The sequence below is a fragment of the Panthera uncia genome, chromosome A2, assembly GCF_023721935.1.
Source record: "Panthera uncia isolate 11264 chromosome A2, Puncia_PCG_1.0, whole genome shotgun sequence".
Classification (NCBI taxonomy): Eukaryota; Metazoa; Chordata; class Mammalia; order Carnivora; family Felidae; genus Panthera; species Panthera uncia.
Window position 1 is genome coordinate 4,049,359 of NC_064816.1, and position 18,401 is coordinate 4,067,759.

The 18,401-nt window shown below is 59.9% G+C and overlaps 1 protein-coding gene across 5 annotated transcripts in view; it reads right to left on the reverse strand.

Moving 5' to 3' along the window:
- Nucleotides 1-3,837: 3,837 nt before the first annotated feature.
- RFX2 (regulatory factor X2) overlaps nt 3,838-18,401 on the reverse strand; it is a 90,376-nt gene continuing 75,812 nt past the window's right edge. For all 5 annotated transcript variants that reach the window (XM_049639724.1, XM_049639723.1, XM_049639722.1 and 2 more), the window contains 12 exons: nt 17,768-17,949; nt 16,227-16,346; nt 13,415-13,530; nt 12,371-12,489; nt 11,634-11,746; nt 11,054-11,208; nt 9,757-9,854; nt 8,755-8,904; nt 7,896-8,104; nt 7,245-7,398; nt 5,964-6,006; nt 3,838-5,425 (listed from right to left, as the gene is read on the reverse strand). In XM_049639724.1, the coding sequence (XP_049495681.1) occupies nt 5,313-5,425; nt 5,964-6,006; nt 7,245-7,398; nt 7,896-8,104; nt 8,755-8,904; nt 9,757-9,854; nt 11,054-11,208; nt 11,634-11,746; nt 12,371-12,489; nt 13,415-13,530; nt 16,227-16,346; nt 17,768-17,949 (1,572 nt within the window). In that variant the 3' untranslated portion in view covers nt 3,838-5,312. The remainder of the gene's footprint in view (nt 5,426-5,963; nt 6,007-7,244; nt 7,399-7,895; nt 8,105-8,754; nt 8,905-9,756; nt 9,855-11,053; nt 11,209-11,633; nt 11,747-12,370; nt 12,490-13,414; nt 13,531-16,226; nt 16,347-17,767; nt 17,950-18,401) is intronic.

Genomic DNA, 18,401 nt, shown 5'->3' on the forward strand with positions numbered 1-18,401 from the left:
CCTCACACCGAGCATCCGAGTGTGGGAGACGATCACCCACAATCCCACAGAGATAGAGAGAGAGAGAGAAATCATTGGCTCAGTTGTGATCACGTGACGTTCGGCATCACGTACTAGTCGTTATTGCAAGACATCGCTCGTTTATGAAGTTAAACTGTGTTAGAAACGTTTGCTCGCCTTGCGGAACACTCGCAGAGCACAAGGTGTGACTGCATTTTCTTTGGTCACTCCTCAGTGTTCCTCCACGTGTTTTCTCTCCTCCTTCCCCCTCCCTTCCCATGGTTACCATGAATAGCACCTTCTCCCAGAAGCCTTCTTCACTCACTCACTCGCTAAATGTTTGCTGAGCATGTGTAGAGCCTATGCTAGATTTGGAAAATGCAGTATTGAACGAGGCAGACAAGAGCTAGTCCCCAGTGTTCATGGGAAATGTGGGGTATACAGGATCCTAATCTAGCGGGAGAGCTTCCAGGAAGACTTCCTGGAGGAGGTGTCAAATACGTCCGCGGCAGATGCGTGTGTGTGAAGGCACGGAGGTTAGATGGGAGGTGCGGTGAAGCTCAGGGCCCCAAACGAGGCCGTGGGCTGAGCTCCAGGTGCGAGAAATCAGAGCATCGAGTGGGTAAGGGTGTGTGTGAGGCACAGGGCGAGCAAGACAAGTGATCAGTGACGTGGCCGTAAACGTTCAAAAGATGCAAGAACGGGCCATAAAGATCATGCTGTCACCCAGTGGCCCTCAGCTGGGGGGGGGGGGTCGATCCTACCCCCAGGGGACACCGGGCGATGTCTGGAGACGTCCGTGGTTGTCACAACTCGGGGAGGGAAGGGGGCCCTGGCACGGAGCGGGAGAGGCCAGGGGTGCTGTGCCACAGGCCGCAGAGCCCAGGACGCCCCACCAGTGAGAACGAGCTGGTCCCAAGTGTGCACGGTGCCAAGGCTGAGAAACCATTGTTGAATGTTTACTCCGGCACTTTCTTTCTCAGTGTCCACTTATTTAAACGCCGTGAGGTGGGGGGGGAGGGCAACTAACGTAAGTACAGTTGGCCCTTGAACGACGTGGGTTTGGGCTGCGTGGGTCCACTTAGATGCAGCTTTACAGCAGTCAATGCAGGACAGTTCTGTAGACGGATTGTCTCTTCCTCATGATCACCGTAACTACATTTTCTTCTCTCCAGCTTGCTTTACGAATACAGTATATGATACAACACACAAAACGCGTGTTGACTGTTTATTGGTAAGGCCTCCGGTCAACAGTAGGCTATTAAGATTTCGAGGGGACAGAAGTTCTGCGTGGACTTCTGGCTGCAAGGAGGGTTGGCGCCCCTAACCCCCACGTTGTCCAAGGGTCAGTTGTCATTGAGATGAGGGCACAGCCAGGGACAGCCAGCGTGGAGTTGGCGCTCACACGTGCACCGTCTAGTCCTATTTTCCCTGTCGTGCTGCCTCTCCCGGCCAGGAGGAGTTGGGGAGTGGCAAGGAGGAAGGAGAGAGTGGCTGCGTTGTGGGCATTTTGGGGAGTGGGAGGTGGCCCTGGGTTTCTGGTCTGGACAGTGGGATGGACAGTGGGGCAGTGCTGTACGGACACGAGGAGGAGGTCCGCAAGGTCAGATGCTGAGCTCCTGCTTTGCTGTGTGGAGGGAGAAGCACCCGCAAACCTCTGAGCGGTGGGGTGGGGGGGGGGCGGCGGCGCTGGGGAGCAAGTCCGCAGCGCGTGCAAGGGCACAGTGTGGAAGGTTCTGGAGGACCCAGGAGCGGGTGGGCACCAGCCAGAGCTGTGGGAGGACGAGTGGGGGAGGGTGACACCGTCGGCTGGGGATCTCTCCCTTCTCAGCATGCCCACAGCTGGGGGGCATGTGTATGTCTGTGTGGGGTGTACCTCACGTCTTGTTTTGGAGTTCTTGCTTCTAGAGAATTCCCAGAGGCACGAACATCTGTGGGTTGCCCTGCATCCCCCCCCCCCCGCCCCGGCTTATCGAACGCTGATTGGGGGTCATCAGGATTATAATGCAGCTCCATGATCATCAGGGATCCAGGATCCTTTGTCTCATTACTTGGCCATCCTTATTACATGATGTCCACCTCGAGGTCTCAAATGTCTGTGGATGCGCCAGCCATCACGTCTGCATTCCAGCCAGCAGCTTCAAATTTCCCCGGGTGTGTACAATGTGGGTAACACCTACTGTCAAAAAGTGGAGCTCGGACAGAAGCATCTAGCGTGATTACTCAGAACCCCCAGAGGCTCTCGGTAAGATGAGGTTCCCCTTGTTGTTCACCCCCCGTGCCTGGCTTCCTACCCGGTGGGCCTTCACAGGGACTTGACAGCCTGTGGACCTTCAGCGGTCTCCCCTGCTCGTCTCCGCTTGGGCTCCCGAGGCAGCTGTCATGGGGGCATTATCTGCGCTCACTCGGCCACCAGCCACTCAGGCCCAAGAGCCGGGCCTGGCTCTCCTCCTCCAGGGACCCTGCCACCCCGGCACTGGGCCTGGGTCTAGACGGGGAGGCAGGGCGGTGGAGGCTGGGGATGGCTCCTGCTTGGTGCAGGGGCTGGCACTGCTCGGGGGTCTCAGGCTGGAGAGGGCCCGAGACCGTGAACCACGAGATGGGGTGAGTCTGGGCTCTGCTGGGTTCTGAGAGCCTGGCAGGGAGTCGCTACAGGGACGGGCCCCGGCTGCCCAGCTGAAGCAGAGGCTGTGTGGTTGCGTCCTGGGAGTTTCCCGAGGCTGGCCACAAAATTTGCATCAGGGCCCGGTGCAAAATGAAAGCGTGGGCCCTTTGTTCAAAAAATCATTGAGAATTTCCAGATGGTGACAGCAGAGCACGAAGCCACCTGCAGGCCGTGGAGGTCCCAGCCCCGGGACGTAGTAGACGATTTTAGTGTCACCCAGGGGCTTCAGGGCAGAGGGACAGAGGGGCCTGGGCTGGGGCCAGGGCCGAGCATCTCCGGGCCACGTGGGGCACTGGCGTGGCACGGAGGGGCAACTTTAGGGGCTGACCAGGAGCCAAGTCCGTGTTTCTGGAACATCTTCCCATCCCGGCTTCGGAGCCTGTTGGTCTCCTCTGCAAGGACTGTTCCAAGTCCTACCACCCCCTGCGTCAGAGCCCCCCGAGAGGGGCGGTCCAAACCGTGCTGCTTTCCGGCCCCCCCCCCCCAGCAACCCCCCCACCCCCAGGCAGCTCCTCTGTGGCTGGGGCCCAAGAATTGGCCACTTTAGAGTAAGCTCCTGCAGTGATTCTTAGGGATCCCCAAGTTCGGCCCCCACCACTCTACCCGACAAGCCCTGAGGACAACTGGCGGGTTCGTCAGTGGCTGGAGCAGGATCTGAATGGGTCTCGTCTGCCTACAAATCGTCTGCATCATCCTGGGCTGAGAATTCTTTTCTTGCTATCTTTGGCCCAGGGCTGGCCCTGCTAAATGAAGCTCAGGGAACCTGCTCCTTCCGGAACACTCCCCAGAGAGCCAAGAAGAAGGTGCCAGAGGCCACTGCTTCTCCTCTGAGCCTCGCCTGGGATGAGCCTGGCCGGGCTGGCAGTCTACGGCAGGGGACTGGCTTGGAGGGAGGGCCGCATCCTTCAGGACCACTGTGTGTGTGTGTGTGTGTGTGTGTGTGTGTGTGTGTGTGTGGGAGGGGCTGGGGGTGGATCGTGGTCCCTGGAGTGGGTACACTCAGTGTGTTCACTGCAGCACGAAACAAGAACGGGCTTGGAAGGCTCGTGTCTTTACCGTCGCTTCTACTGTCCCTCGTGGAACCTGCAAAGGCAGGAGCGTGAGGCAGAAACCCCGTTTGTACTGCTTAGCGCATGTGGAAGAAAAGGCAGGCCATCCCAGTCCGTCAGCTGTGAGCTGAAATGTCTCCCAGGAGAGGAGATATATATTTTAAAGACATTCTTTCTGTCTGGTTCCAGCTGTAAAAGCAGGCAAACATTGTGATTATCACGGACTTCTGACTTCTCGAGTGAGCGCCTGTCTTTCTTGTCCTTCCCTCCGCACCCCTCCGCACCCCTGGAGTGGGCTGAGGAAGGAAGGTTTTTAAAGGCCACGTGAGTTTACATCAGCATTTTCTGTGTGAATGAGAAAAAACATCGGGGACTGAATATACTGCAATACACATGTTCATAAGAAACGTTCTAGTAACGCGTTGAGCACAAAACTATTGATATAAACATATTTCCAAAAGGAGAAACTATTGCATTTCGTAAGATGTCGCTTCTTAGACCAGAGGTTTGTCTTTCTTCTTTGCAGCTGGTTTGGGGGCAGAACTCTCGCACGGAACCGAGTGCAACTTGTTATGACGGATGCAGATCCGGAGTGTTCAAAGTTCAAGGCTGTGCAAGTCCTCGGGATTCATTTAACTCAAAGAAGGGTTTCAACCTGGAGCAGTTCAAGATGGGACTTGCCCGGGGTCAAAGTGCTCCAGGATTGCTAGTTCAAAGGCAGGCGTTCCAGAAGATTCTGTGGAGTGGGAGCCAGGCAGACTTGGCCCGATGGCTGCCCTCTCAAAGTGCCACTGAAACACGGACCACCCAGCCCCCTCGGAAAAACTCATTCCAGACCCAGCAGTTTGGCCTGATGTTGGCCGTGAACTCGGACAGAACCCAAATGCTTCTAGTTGCTGATAAAACTTATGGTTTTGATTCTTAAAGACACCACTGTGTCTCGGCACGAGCAGGCCACTTCCGTGACATGTTCTTTGAGGCACGTGGGGCTGTGGGCTGTGCGTGGTCCAGGGACTCGGCAATCGGCAGCGGCTTCCGGAGACCTTTGGCGTCTGCGCGCGGGGCTCCGGCGGGCCGGCCTCTGCACCTCGGCACAGCGGGCAGGGCAGGAGGCCTCGGGCACGGCGCTGAGATGGTCCCTTCCCACCACAGGGCACCAGGCCAGGGGGCCCCGTGGGCACCGGTCAGCCCAGCACTGCCCGACAGCTGCGGCACATCCCGTCCCTCCCGGGATCTGACTTTTAAGACACAAGGGTGGAAACTGGAACCAGCGGAACAGCAAAGGAGCCCAGTGTGGAGGCGCCGACCCGTCCGGCCCTCAGGTGGGGGTGCGTAGACTCAGACCAAAGTTCACAGCCCAGCAGAGGAGAGAGCGAGAACGTTCGGAAGAAGATGACCCAGGAGGCACCAGGAGAGCAGCTTGGGCGCTCGGGAGCCCGATGTGACCTTCTGCAGTGTTTACCAATGGTTTTCTTGAGGAACAGCGTGTCCCGTGAGGGTGCGCCAGTGCCTCGCGAGTCAGGTCACGTCACCTAAGAGGCACTGCTGCGGCGGAGCTCGAGGGGCCCGGTCCGGAGCCCGGGGAAGGCACCGTCCAGCTAGATGCCCTGCAGGGAGTGGTTTGGGTCACCACGTTCCCGCTTCACCAGCGGCTCACCCAGGCCGTGGGCGTCCGGGTCAGCCTCGCCGCTGCGGTCCTCGCCGAGGTCATCTGCAGGGTTAGCGTTGGGGATGAGGGGTGCGGGCAGGGGGTGCGGCAGGGAGGGAGAGAGAAGCACGTTCTGAGAGGTGCACAGGCATGGCCAGGCCAGGGTCCCCGCCCCCCCCCCGCCCCCCGGCCGCAGTGCCCCAGGAGGCCTTGTGACCGGAGACCTCCCTTGACCAGGGTCCAATTGCCCGGTCACATTTCTGGCAGCGTCCCCCTTGGCACTGGTGCCCCCCCCACCCCCCGTGGGGCAGGGAATGGGTTGGGGTGGGGAGAAGAGGATGCCGGAGGCCCGGGGCTGTGGCCCTGCTCCTGGGCCCGGGGTGGAGGTGCTTGGGGAGCGGAATTAGACATCGCCCCGAGGCGCCCACCCGAGGGGGAGGTGCAGGGCTGCTCCTTGGAGCCTTGGCCCATCCTGGCCTGTCTGGAGGCAGCTCCTAAAGGTCCCCAGCCCACCCCGGGAGCTGCCTCGATTTCCACTAGCACAGGAGTGGGAGGAGGAACCCCCGGGAGAGCCACACAGAAAAGCCAGGGACACACCCACCTTTATCGAGCAGTGTCAGCGACAGGGAGGCGAGATCATTGAACTGAAAGAGAGAAGCCCGGGGGTCAGGGGCCTCGCAGAGGGGCCTGGTCCCGGTGAATGTCAGCCACCGTCCCCTAGCCACAGTTCAAACAGGCCTTCGCTTAGAAATGGTAGCGGTCCCCACGCGAGAGGTGGCACTGAGGCTGGGTGTGTCCCCTCTGGCACCTTCTGGGCCTTGCCTGGCAGCCGCTGGAGAGCTGAGGGGGTGCTGACTGTTCAGGCCACAAGGGGACAGGGACTGTGGCCTCTGAGTGGTAACAGGCTTACCATGTGTTAAGAGCTCTGTAAGCGTCACCTCATTTGTTCCTCAGAACAACCCCTGTGACACACCATTCCACTCCCAGGAGTGTGGCCGAATGAGGCAAAAACAGGGATTCCAACCAGAAGGTGCCCCCAGCGTTCACAGCAGCCCAAAAGTGTGAACGAGCCGTGTGTTCGTCGGTGCGGGGACAGGTGACGCACAGTGTTGAACAGCCACGCGGTGGATGCTGTTTGGCCACAGAAGCAGTGAGGCAAGGACACCCGCTACGACACGGAAAGATTATGTCGAGTGACAGATGCCCCACACAAAAGGCCACATCACGTGTGAGTCTGTGCGAGTGAAGTGTCCACGACGGGCAAATCCCGGCAGAAAGCGGGGCGGTGGCTGCCAGCGTCTGGGGAGAGGGACGGGGGGAGAGAGGCTGCTGCCAAGGACGGGGTTTGCCTTTGGGGTGATGGAGCTTTCTGGAATCACATAGGAGTGCTGTTTGCACAACTCTTAATGTACTAAGTGCCACTGAAGCGTTCGCGTAAAATTGTCTGGGATGGCAGGGGCACCTGCACGGCTCACGTCATGATCTCACGGTTCGTGGGTTCAAGCCCCACGTCGCGCTTTGCGCTCATGGGGCAAAGCCTGCTTGAGATTCTCTCTCTGCCCCTCTCTCTCTGCCCCTCCCCTGTTCGCACGTGCTCTCTCTCTCAAAATAAATAAACTTAAAAAAATGGCTAGAATGGTAAATTGTAAGCTAGTTCACAGTAAACGCCATGGGGTGGGGTGGGGTGGATGTTCAAGGTCTCGATTCGGAGGCGGGGACTCCGGAGCCAGGTCTGAACCCGGGTCTGTCGGGTCCAGCCCGGGAGCTCTTTCCCACCTGTGGGCCTCCTGCAGGCGTGTTCTGTTGGGGCGTCCGCCGCCGCCGCGCCCACACCTGCCCCTGCCGCCCCGCGGTCCCCGAGCCGGGGGGAGGGGGCCCTCACCTCTCCCATCACGGCGATCGGCGTCTCTCCAGTCGCCTCCGCCACGCGGTGCTCCACCAGGTAGAACATGTACTCGTCGTAGAGCAGGCGGATCAGGTGGAAGGAGCCAAAGCTGGCAGCGCTGCGCAGCGTCAGGTCGCGGATCACCATGGAGCTGGGGGATGGGCGGACGGGGGCTGGGAACCTTCCGGGGAGCAGGGAGTCGCGGCCAGGCCTCCCGGGGGCCCCGTGGACCCGCGAGGGGCCTGCCAGCCGCCCAGACAGACCCCGAGTGCCCGAGCCCCCCGCAGGTGACCGGGCGAGCTCCCGTTCTGGGTCCCTGGCGGGGACCCCCCCCCCCCCCCCCCCGCCCCCAGGCTCCCTTCCCCCCACCCACGAGCTGCAGACGTGGCGCCCGCCCCCTTCTCCCCAAGGCCTCCGGTCAACCACGGGGGCGGGGCGGAGGGGGAGGGGCACGGGTCCCGAAAGGAAGGTCACAGGCCTCTCGCTCCCCTCGGAAGCTTCCTATCGAGGAAGCTATCAACACGCCGTCCCCGGGTTCCCGGGTTCCCGGGTCCCCGGGTCCCCGGGTCCCCGGCGAGCAGGCAGCTCCGGCCCTGGGGCCCCCAGCCCCGCCGGCCCGAGTTCTGGCGGAAGTCAAGCCGGACTCACCTGTAAAAGGACCACTTCAGAAGGAACTGCCGGGCGGCCTTGGGGAAGCTGGGGCTGCCGGCGTGCTGCTTCAGGACCTGGGTGACCACGTTGTCCAGCCAGGTGGCCCACTGGTCCAGGGAGCTCTGCTGCTGCAGGGTCAGCTTGAAGTCCTGCTCCAGCCGCTGCACCACGCTCTCCTCGCACTGGCACACCCACGAGGCCTGCTCCTGCGGGGCACGGGCGGCGGGTCAGGACAGCGCACCCCACGGCCAGCTCCGGGCCTTTCCCTGCTGCCGCCGAGCCCAGGGGCGGATGCGGATGGACAGACAACACCCAGAGAAGGAGCCCCCCGGGCTTCTGAGCGCTTAAATCCGCGCTTCGCGGGTCCGAGGCTCAGAGGACACACCGGGTCTCTGTGGCGTTTTCCTTTTAAGTGGTCACTTTCCCAAATGTGTGTCTTGTGTATTTAGTGGACGAACTCGGCGTGAGCGTCCTCGCGGCAGGAGCCACATGCGCACAGCCTGAACCCGGAGGAGACAGCCACGAAAATGGCAATGGGAAGGTAGATTCTTAAAGAGTGGGAACGGAGGTGTGGGTCCAGGCGCCCGGACGCTGGGGGGCCTGCAGGATCATGGCTGGGGGGGGGACTTGGGTGGGCCGCAGGGGGGGGCCTCCACCCTGAACCTGTTCTCACGCATGCCGGGTTTTGCTGTGGGTTGAATCTCGTGGTTTTGTGCATCTTTCTCGAGGCTGGAAGGCTAGGCCGGCGGGTGGGGGGTGGGGGGGTCACGCCCGGCGTCGCCGATCTGCGGCCCGGTCTTCGTGCCCCACCGCAGGCCACGGGGGGCGGGGGGGGGGGATCGCACGGGAGAGTCACCTGCACGTTGGCAAAGTCCACGCGGTTGAGGTCACTGAGCATCTGGTTGATCTGGGAAGTGTTCTGGAGCACGGCCCGGGCTGCCTGAGCGAGGTGGTTGAGAGACGTGTATCTGCGCAGAGTCTGTGCGAAGGCACTGACCACGCCCACCTGTGACGAGGGAGACCCGCAGACAGTGAGCCCGAGCCGCTGTTCTCTCTTCTCCTGGGCGGGTGCTGGGCTCAGGGACAGTGCAGGGGGAGGGAGCAGGGAAGAGCGCCCCCCCCCCCCCAGCTTCAGACAGTCTCAAGGACCTGAAGAGTAAGAATAAATGAAGGACACAAACCTCCCCAAGGCACCTTGGCATCTACAGCAGATGCCACAGTATCGGGGAGGTAGCATTCAGGCCGGTATGCTTATCCCCCCAGAATCCCCTGGCTCTCAGGAGTGGCCAGGGGAAATACAGATTCCTGGGTGCCACGGGATCAGGCTTTGTGGGGGTGGGGCCTGGGAATCTGTGACTGTAACCCTGGCTACCTTGGCTACTCGTAGGCGCCCTAAGTCTGAGAGTCACTGGTCTAACAGAGAGTTCCAGAAGGTGGTCAGGGAGGCCAGATGCTGGGAACCTGGCCTCACCGGTTTGCAGGTCTCTAAGAGACGCTTGTGAGAGCATCCGGCAATCACTGTCCTCTGTGCACGGAGGCCAAGTGGGCTCATTTCAGGTTCTGATTTGCGGCCAAGACCGTTGCAGTAAGGCTGGCAGCAGGGAGATTAAACCCTCCCCCCTATGACGGACATGGAATCATTCTACCTGTTCTGAATCGACCCAAGTGCCTCAAGTGCCTCGGAGCAAATGACACCTTCTGTCGTGCCCCTCCCTGCTAGTGCCGGCCCTCCTCGCCAGCAGCCTCGGGGCTTCCTGGGAGGACTAGGGGTCCGCAGGAGGCACAGGAGCCCCCTGCTTTCCCCGGGGCAGAGGACAGGGGCCCCTCCCAGCTGCTCCCTTCACAGCGGAGCGGCTACCTTGGTCTGGATGGCCTGCTGTGGGAAGTCTCTCATGGCATTCGTCAACCAGCCTTCCAAGCTCTTGGCAAAATTACGGATGGCCTGCGTCAAGGTGCCTGGGAGATGAAGCCGAGACACCGTGAGAAAGGCAGTCTTGCCCATCGGGATCAGCATCAGTGCAAGACACACACACACACACACACACACACACACACACACACAGAACCCGGAAGAGCAAGCAGTGCAGGAAAAGAGGCGGCGGGCTCAGGGCCGGGGGAGAGGGCGGGGCGCGCAGTGCAGGGGGGCGCTGGGTAAGGATGAGGGCCGCCCAGGGCCTTCAGCTCTGTTCACCTGCCTGTCTGCGCCAGTGGCTCTCACTGAGGGCGACTCTGCCCCCAGGGGACACCGGGGGATGTGTGCAGACCTCTGTGGTCGGTGCACCTGGGGGAGCTCCGGGCACCGAGTGGTGCCCCATAGTGCCCAGGACAGCCCCGATGACGGAACGATCCACACAGTGCTGAGGGGAAGCCCTCAGACACACCCACGTACGTATATTCTACTGGCTTCCAAGTGCATTGAGAGATGGCTGGCAATACAAAACCACTAAGGCTGTTAAAAACCCTACAAAAACGTAAAAGGAAATATACCCCAACCCAAAGCTTCATACGGAGACTTTAACTGCACGCTACAAAGAGCAGTTTGTGGGCAGGCTGAGCCCAGAGGAGAAACGTGATGGCTTTGCCGTTTCCCATTTTCTGGCACGAAAGAAGCAGACCGGCCCACAGAGAAAGAGCAAAGCTTCCGCTGGGCCCAGAGGCAAGAGGCACAGACATCGATAGGTCCCGCCCGCCCCGGAGTAACCCCTGGCGCCCCCTGCAGTCGCTCATTAAGAGCGAGGCCTCAGGGCCCAGCTTCCTCCTCCTTCTGCCCTCAGGAGGCCCAGAGGGAGAGTCTGTAGGGGCCGGGACCCCCGACCTGCATCCTGGAGGCAGCCGGGCAGGGGCCCCCGGGGAAGGTCGCCAGCCCCAGTGGGGTTTTAGCAAACCTGCAGACTGGGGTAGGTCTGTCCTGTGACCTCAGCCCCACCCTCTGGGGATCTCCTCCCAGCTGGAGTGTCACCTGGGCGCCCCCCCCCCCCCCCCCCCCAACAGCACTGAGCACACCTCAGCCTCACACACACCCTCCAAAGCCCCGGTGGCCCGAGGGTGGCGGGCCTCACAGAGCCACGAGCTGGCCCTCCCCTGGGCCTCGTTCTGGGGGACAGGGAAAGCACAGGGGGCCAACGGGGGAGAGCGGCCGCCTGCGAGCAGCTTACTGGGCACCGGCCGCAGCACGTCGGGGATGAGGATCTCCACCAGGGCCTGATACAGGATGTGGTCGCAGTTCCTCATCCACTTGAGGATGGGCTCACACTTGCACAGAGACACCAGCTTGTCCTTCGGGAGGACGGCACCTTCGGGCTCTCCGTCGCTGTGGGGAAGGGGGAGACGGGGTGAGCCGCGGCCTGTGGGGTGGCAGGAGGGCCACAGGACCGCACCGAGTCCCGCGTCCAAGTCCTGGGCGGGCCCGCGCCGCCCCTCCCCTGCCTGTGGCCAGGCGATGACACGTCCTCTATTTGGGACTCTTGGGGTCCCCTACGGTCCCTCCTGCTGAACTGACGGAGGGGCAACACCAGCCACAGGCCACGGTCAGGGTGTGAAAAGCATACACACCCAGAAGGGGGCTCTGAGCACCAGTTCCCGGAAAGGCGACACGTTGGTCTCTGGGTCACAGTGCGGGGGGGGGGGGGGGGGCGCCGCCGCCTGGGGGATAAGCCTGGGGTCCTGGGAAATGAGCGGCCAGTCTCGGCGGGGGCAGGGGCAGGGGCAGGGGCAGGGGCAGGGGCGGTGAGTTACCTGGCAGGGAGAGGGGCGGGGCCGTCACCCGAGGGCGCTTTGGAGTTCCAGAAGGAAAGCCACAGCTTCTCCATGTACTGAAACTGCAGGTGCACCACGACATCCAAGGTTGCCTGCGAATGAACACGGCCGGTCAGACACAGCTGTGCATCGGAAAGCGCGCCTGGCACTGTTGTCGGGGCGGGCAGGCGTGACAGGAGCCGCAGTGGGGTCCCTTGAAACGCAGAGAGAGACCCCAAGAAGGGACAGAATGAGCGGATGGGCCACGGTTCGGGGACTGGAGATTCTGGGGCCCCTGGGCGGCTCAGTCGCTTCGCTGTCCGACTCTTCATTTCAGCTCAGGTCGTGACCTCACGGTTCAGGGGATCGAGCTCTGCATCGGGCTCTGCGCTGACAGCGTGGAGCCTGCTTGGGATTCTCTCTCCCTCTGCCCGTCCCTTGCTCGATCTTTTGGGGTTTTTTTGCTCTCTCTCTCATAATGAATATTAAAAAGAAAAAAAAGAGAGAGTGGAAATCCTATCTACTTCTCAGCCAAAGGAGGCGGGGGGGGGGGCACTCCTGTCTCCTCCGGGTCGCCCAGAGACACCTGGTGACGTGAGAGTTCAGCGGTCCTGGCGACGTGTGAGGCTGAGCGCCTCACCTGGGGGACGCACGCCCTGCTCTCCGCCCACATTCTAGGGGCCCCCCCCGCGGCCCAGGCCGTCTCCGGTGCGGGGGGGCGGGGGGGGGACGGTCACCTCGCAGTGCCGCCGGTAGACCAGCTGCAGGGCCTTGACGTCGTGCAGTGTGATGCTCTCCTGCAGCAGGACGCTGCTCAGGTCAGGCGCGGGGAACTCCGGGAAGACGTGGGAGACATCTGGGGGAGGAAAGCGGGGGTTCACGGAGCTGCAGGAGGTCCGCACGCAGGAGTCGCTAGGAGGCCCCGGTGCCGGGGGACGCTGGCCCGGCGTGCCAGCGACGGCTCCACAGCCCCGGGTCTCACGACTTTTAAGCTTTGGTTTTCTCAGGGACAGAATGGGACAGGACTGTCCTCTCCCGGCGACAGCAAATACGCTGACACAGGTGGCCGCCGAGCCCAGGGCCCCGGCACTCAGCGAGCGCTCCCATCACCCCAGCATGCACCCAGGGCAGCGAATCCGGGGAGGGGGCCAGCCGTGGCTGTCCCTGGTGACTTCCCAGAAGGGTCCTGCCTGGGCTCCAAAAATACACTAAAGATAGTCGAAGGCCACTGCTGTCTTCAGTGTGTGAGCCTATGGTCAGTGACCTCAGCAAGCCACCCCCCCCCCCCCCCCCCCCCGGGCCTGTCGCACAGTGTAGTCTGCGAGTTAGATGCTCCCCCGGGGCAGGGGTGGCGCCAGTGGGGAAGGGGGTCTTCCAGGGGAGGGCCAGGCAGCCCGGTGGCAGGGCCCCCGGAGGGGAGAGACAGTTTCAGGGAGTCCCGAGCATTCTAAAGGCTCTGGGGCAGCAAGGGGGAGAACTGAGGAGGGCGGCCAAGTCCTGAGCCAACAGGTTTTAAAATAATCTGGCCTTCCTTCTGATGGGCATTTCACGTTACGTATTCATTTTCCCGACGGTCACCTTGCACGTTAATTTGGGGGGCATCTGCTGATTATTCTGGAATCTTGGGGATACCATAGAACACCTCTATGTAATTTACAAGGTATTATACAAGAAAGCAGCCTAAAGCCCCCTGTAGGTGAACCCCGTGAGCAACTCAAGGAAGCCGGAACTCTTCCAGAAGGCCCTGTGCCTGGGCGGGAGGGGGGGGGGGAGGGGCTCACTGATGAACTGCTGGTGGTGCTGGCTCTGGGCGGCCATGGCCTGCTCCGGTGTGCTGTGCAGGCTGCCGTGCGAGCCACTGTCCCCAAGGCTGTCTGTCTTCTGGGCCGGCCGGTACCTGGACGGGGGACACAGTGCCACCGTGAGGCCCCAGCAGTACTGCCCGCGGGGGCCCGGGGAGCAGAGAGCTGAGCAGGATTCAGTTTGGGGTGTGTGTCTGTGTAAATTTAAAAGCCTCAGGCACACTCAGCTGTCGTGCAGCCGCCCCCACTGTCTCCTGAACTTGCCATCTCCCCAAACCGAGACTCTGTCCCCATGAAGCACTGACTCCCCCCCACCCCCCCGGCCCCCCCCTTGGCTCCCACCATCTACCCTCTGTCTCTGTGGATGGGACTCCTCTAGGGACCCCCTGTGCGTGGAACCCTCCAGTATCTGTCCTTTTGTGTCTGGCTTATTTCACTGAACATAATGTCCTCATGGTCCAACCACGTTGTAGCAGGCGTCACGATGTCCTTCTTTTTTAGTGCTGAATGACATTCCAGGGTCTGGAGGGCACATCTGCTTATCCATTCATCTGCTGATGAGTCCTCAGGTTGTGTGTGTGTGTGTGTGTGTGTGTGTGTGTGTGTGTGTTTTCCCCCTAATACTTCTCTCTTAGAAGATAAGTGAATTTCTTTCTACAGAGTCACAAGTATCTGACTATTACATAGTCTCAAAGGAAATTCCGGGACTTTCATTTCGCCTCGAGCCAGAATGCATGATCAGCCCGTCCCGGCAGCGAAGTGCGCTCCCCGGGGCCCGTGTCCCTTGAGCCCAGCAGGACGCTGTGGGGGCGGTGACAGCGTGTGGCGGCAAGAGCGGGGGTGGGGGGTGGGGGGGGTGGGGGGGGTGGGGGGTGGGGTGGTGGTCCAGCTCCAGCGGGGGGCTCCTCTCCTTGTGGAGAGTTGGGCCGGGCTTCCCATGAGGACAGAGAAATGCCTCCCGGGTGTGTGGTGGTTCCAAGTGTCAACGGCACGAGGTGCAGGGCTGGTCCTCAGATAACACGCCGCCTGGCATCATGAGTCACAGGTGTCTGCAGGGTCCGGACCAAACAACAAGAAGAAGCTACAGAGGCCACACTGTGCCCAGACAGGTACAGGAAGGACTGCTGGGTCCACTCTTCCATCCGTTGGCTCCCGGAGAGCGTTCTAGAGATTCTCTTCCGTGGCCTCCGGCTCCCACGATTGAACATATGGTTTGGAGTCACTGGGATGGCCTTAGAGCGGCTAAAATCGGCGTTTAGCCACATACGGCTTGGCCAAGGTATGATGATGCCACGCGGAGGTGAGTGGGGCATGGTCCCTGGCCCGGAGCAGTCTGGATTCTGCGGAGAGGAGCCAGGGGCAGAGGGAAGCAGGGAAGGAGAGGTGACTGCGAGGCTGCCAGGGAGGTGACACTCGAGTGGGGCCCTGAACCAGGGTTCTGCAAATCCCAGCTGTGGAGAGCCAATTGTGCTCCTTGTTTTGTGAATAAAGTTTTTTTTTGGGGGGGGGGGGGTGTAAACAAGGTGATTTTATTAGAGCCCAGGACCTGTGGGCAGAAAGAGGTGCCTGCGAATAAAGTTTTACGGGCACACGGCCATGGTGCCCACTTGTCTAGGGATCATGCGGTGGCTTTCCTTCTACGATGGCAGAGCTGAACAGTCAGCAGAGTGTGTGGCCTGCAAAGCCTCAGAGAGATGCTCTCCGGCCCTTGACAGCAAAGTGTGCTGACCCCTGCCTTAAAAGACGAGCAGCTATGTGACGGGTAGAGAAGAGAACATTCCAGAAAATGACCGGGCCTTTCCAGCCATTGGATCAAAATGTCAGGAAGAGGCAGCCATTTAAGTATATAAGCTTCTTTCTCCAGGCTTCTTGGGTTCTTTTCAACATTCTCTTTTTCCCCTGTTGTTGAAAATTAAAGATCTATGACTTCAGCTCTCGTGATCTTCTGGAAAAGGCCAAACTATGGCAACCTCGGTGGCTGCCAGAGGTTGAGGGGAGGGAGGGGTGAGGAGGTGGGGCACAGGGGATTGCGAGGGCTGTGCAACTACCCTGTGTGACATTGTGGTGCTGGATACACTTGTGTCCAAACCCATTTGTTTGTTTGTTTGTTTGTTTCTTTATGTTTTATTTTTGAGAGAGACAGAGCATGAACGGGTGAGGGTCAGAGAGAGAGGGAGACACAGAATCGGAAGCAGGCTCCAGGCTCCGAGCTGTCCGCACAGGGCCCGACGCGGGGCTTGAATTCACAGACCGTGAGATGGTGACCTGAGCCGCAGTCGGACGCTTAACCGACTGAGCCACCCAGGCGCCCCCGTCCTAACCCATTTGAATGGAGCCCCAAGAGAGAACCCGAGCGTGGAGCATGGACTTAAGGTGGTAACGAGGTGCCCACGCACAGCTCTGGTGCCATGTTGATGGGGGGGGGGGGCGTGTGTGGGAGGACAGGGAGCATCGTACTTTCTGCCCGAGTTTGCTGTGAACCTAAAATGGTTCTAAAAAATAACGCCTATCTTTTTTTTTTTTAAAAGGAGAAAGGCTGAAGGCTCTGTTAGCTGGACGAGGTTGCGACTCCAGCCTCCTGTGCCTTGGCTCTCCCAGGACACTGGAACCAGAGGCTAATGTGAATTTATTTTTTCCATCATAGTTTGGAGAGGCCCCCCCCCCCCCCCACCGGTATATTTAGCGTTTGAGAAACACTTCTCTGTATGTTCTCCCAAGCGAAGCTCAGACCTGACCCCCACCTCGGGCAGGGAAGTCGGCCCGCGGGCTGGCTTTGGGCCAGGTCACTCACCTGGGCTTTTGGTGCAGGGGCTGCTGGCGCATGGCCATGTACTGGGTGTCCTCCTGCAGCCGGTTCAGGGGCGAGTCCGGCTTTAGACGGATCCCATAGTAATGATACTTGGAGTTGCCCCTAGAAACCAAGCATCTCAGCGTCAGCTCTCTTTGCAGACGTCCTCAACGACAAGACAGGTGCCGGGTCTTGGCCCTTTATTTCGGGTTCTTGGGTTCAGTGTCCCCTGGACCATATGGGAAATGTTCACAGGCTATTCCACAATCCGAGGGGTTTAGGAAATTCTATACTCGCCCCTCTCTTGGAGATTGCCTTCTTGCACTTAAGCATCATAATAGCTCTGAGAAGTCTCACAATGGGAAACGCAGTCCGGCGTTGTGTGACCCGGCATGGCCTCCCGACCATCCTCACCGTCACCCCCATCAACACCATCGTTATCAGGATCATTGACACCGCCTTCATTATCACCGTCACCCCCCCGTCATCCCTATCACCACCACCACCGTCATCACCACCCCCATCCCGCCCCACATCATCTAACAACATGATTTGGGAAATGGCACCTTTGTGGGAAACACTGTCATAGCTTATTATGGGAGACATGATGACCCAAGGGCTTTAGACATTTTGGTTAAGAAAACAGGTCAGAGGGGCTCCGTAAGAGAGAAGCACCGAAGGACAGACAGGTGTCTGGCAATGGGGACAAGCGGGAGGAGCGCGGGTCCTTTCTAGAAGAGGTAAGAGCTTAGCTGGTGGCAGGGGAGGGAAAGCAGTGGGGAGAAAAGCCCCGGTCCTGGCCTGAGGCCAAGCATCCGGGACGCTCTGACGGTGGAGGCCGGGCATGAGCCTTCTGGAGAGGACCCAAAGACAGTGGAGGCTGTGTCCCCAGAGACCAGGGGCTCGCTGTCCTTCTCCCCCTTCCTACCCTCCTCCGTCCAGCGATGTTGCGTAAGGATGTTCTGTTATGGATCAGAGGATGGCCGAGAACCTTCTCTTGGCCAGACACCAGCTTCGGAGGGTGTACGCATGACCCCGACCCCACGTGTGACTCCACAGACAGCGGCCATGCAGGAAACAGCCTTCTGTGTGCTCTGGGCCACCCACTTTTTGTTTTCTAGTGGGGGGAGTGTTGGATTCGTGCCTGGGAAAAGTTTATGGCGCATGACGGTCCCTGGCTGCTGCAGGCCAAGGGCAGGCCGTGGGGGATGGGTCCAGGCATGGCAGAAAGCACCAAGAGATGATAAATGAAACTCTACTAGATCATCCAGGGATGAAAGCCTGTTATTATGGAAATTGTTAAACAACGAGAGAGTGCTGGAGCAAAGCCCGTGTCACCGGGAGAGAGACGGCCACTGCCAACACCTCGGGCCGGCCAGTCCCGTGCCGCCAATTCAGAACAAACCCAAGTTCACCCAGGGGCACGCAGGTCAGGACACACGGGCAGGAGGGAGCCCACGTTCTCCCAAAGCTCAATATCTGTACAGGGGATGCAGGGGATGGGCAGGCGTGGGACCCCCAGGCACCCCCGTGCGTGCACCCACCTGGTGCCCAGCCGCCGTGTCCGCAGCCCCATGAAAACCGAGCGGATCAGCTTCCCGAAAGAGGCAGCATTCACAGGGTCCAGCTTGTGCTCCTGGCAGTGCCGGAGGTAATGGTTGTAGAGAGAGCTTCTGGGGAGACTCACGCCTTCCGCGGTTTCGTAATTATCTAACAGCCACTGGAGCTGGATAAAGAAAGACACGCTCACGTTCGTCAGGATCCCCCCAAATGCTAACATGGACTCATTAAGAGAATCACATACGTTCTCCCCATTGATGTGGTGAAGAAATTCACATCCACGGTCACTGATTTGGGTTCGAGAGATTCTGGGCGCAGGAATTAATAGCTTCTCTCCACGCCTGTATTTGTTCCTTCAATTTCCAGCCTGGTTTTCAGATTCCTTGATTTGGTTTTTAAAAGCCTGCGTGTGACTGAGACCTTTTGGGTTGGGTCTTCATAATCATTTGGACACCAAGTGTCTCCTATACTTTCAGGAATGTCAGGACAAAGAGGATTGAAAAGAGCTTGACGGACCCATCAGCACTGCACCCGGCGTTAAACAGGGCAACCTTGGTCTTTATGGCTTGTCTACCTCTTGGCATCTTGCCCTTGAGGGACAAATCATTAATCTAAGGG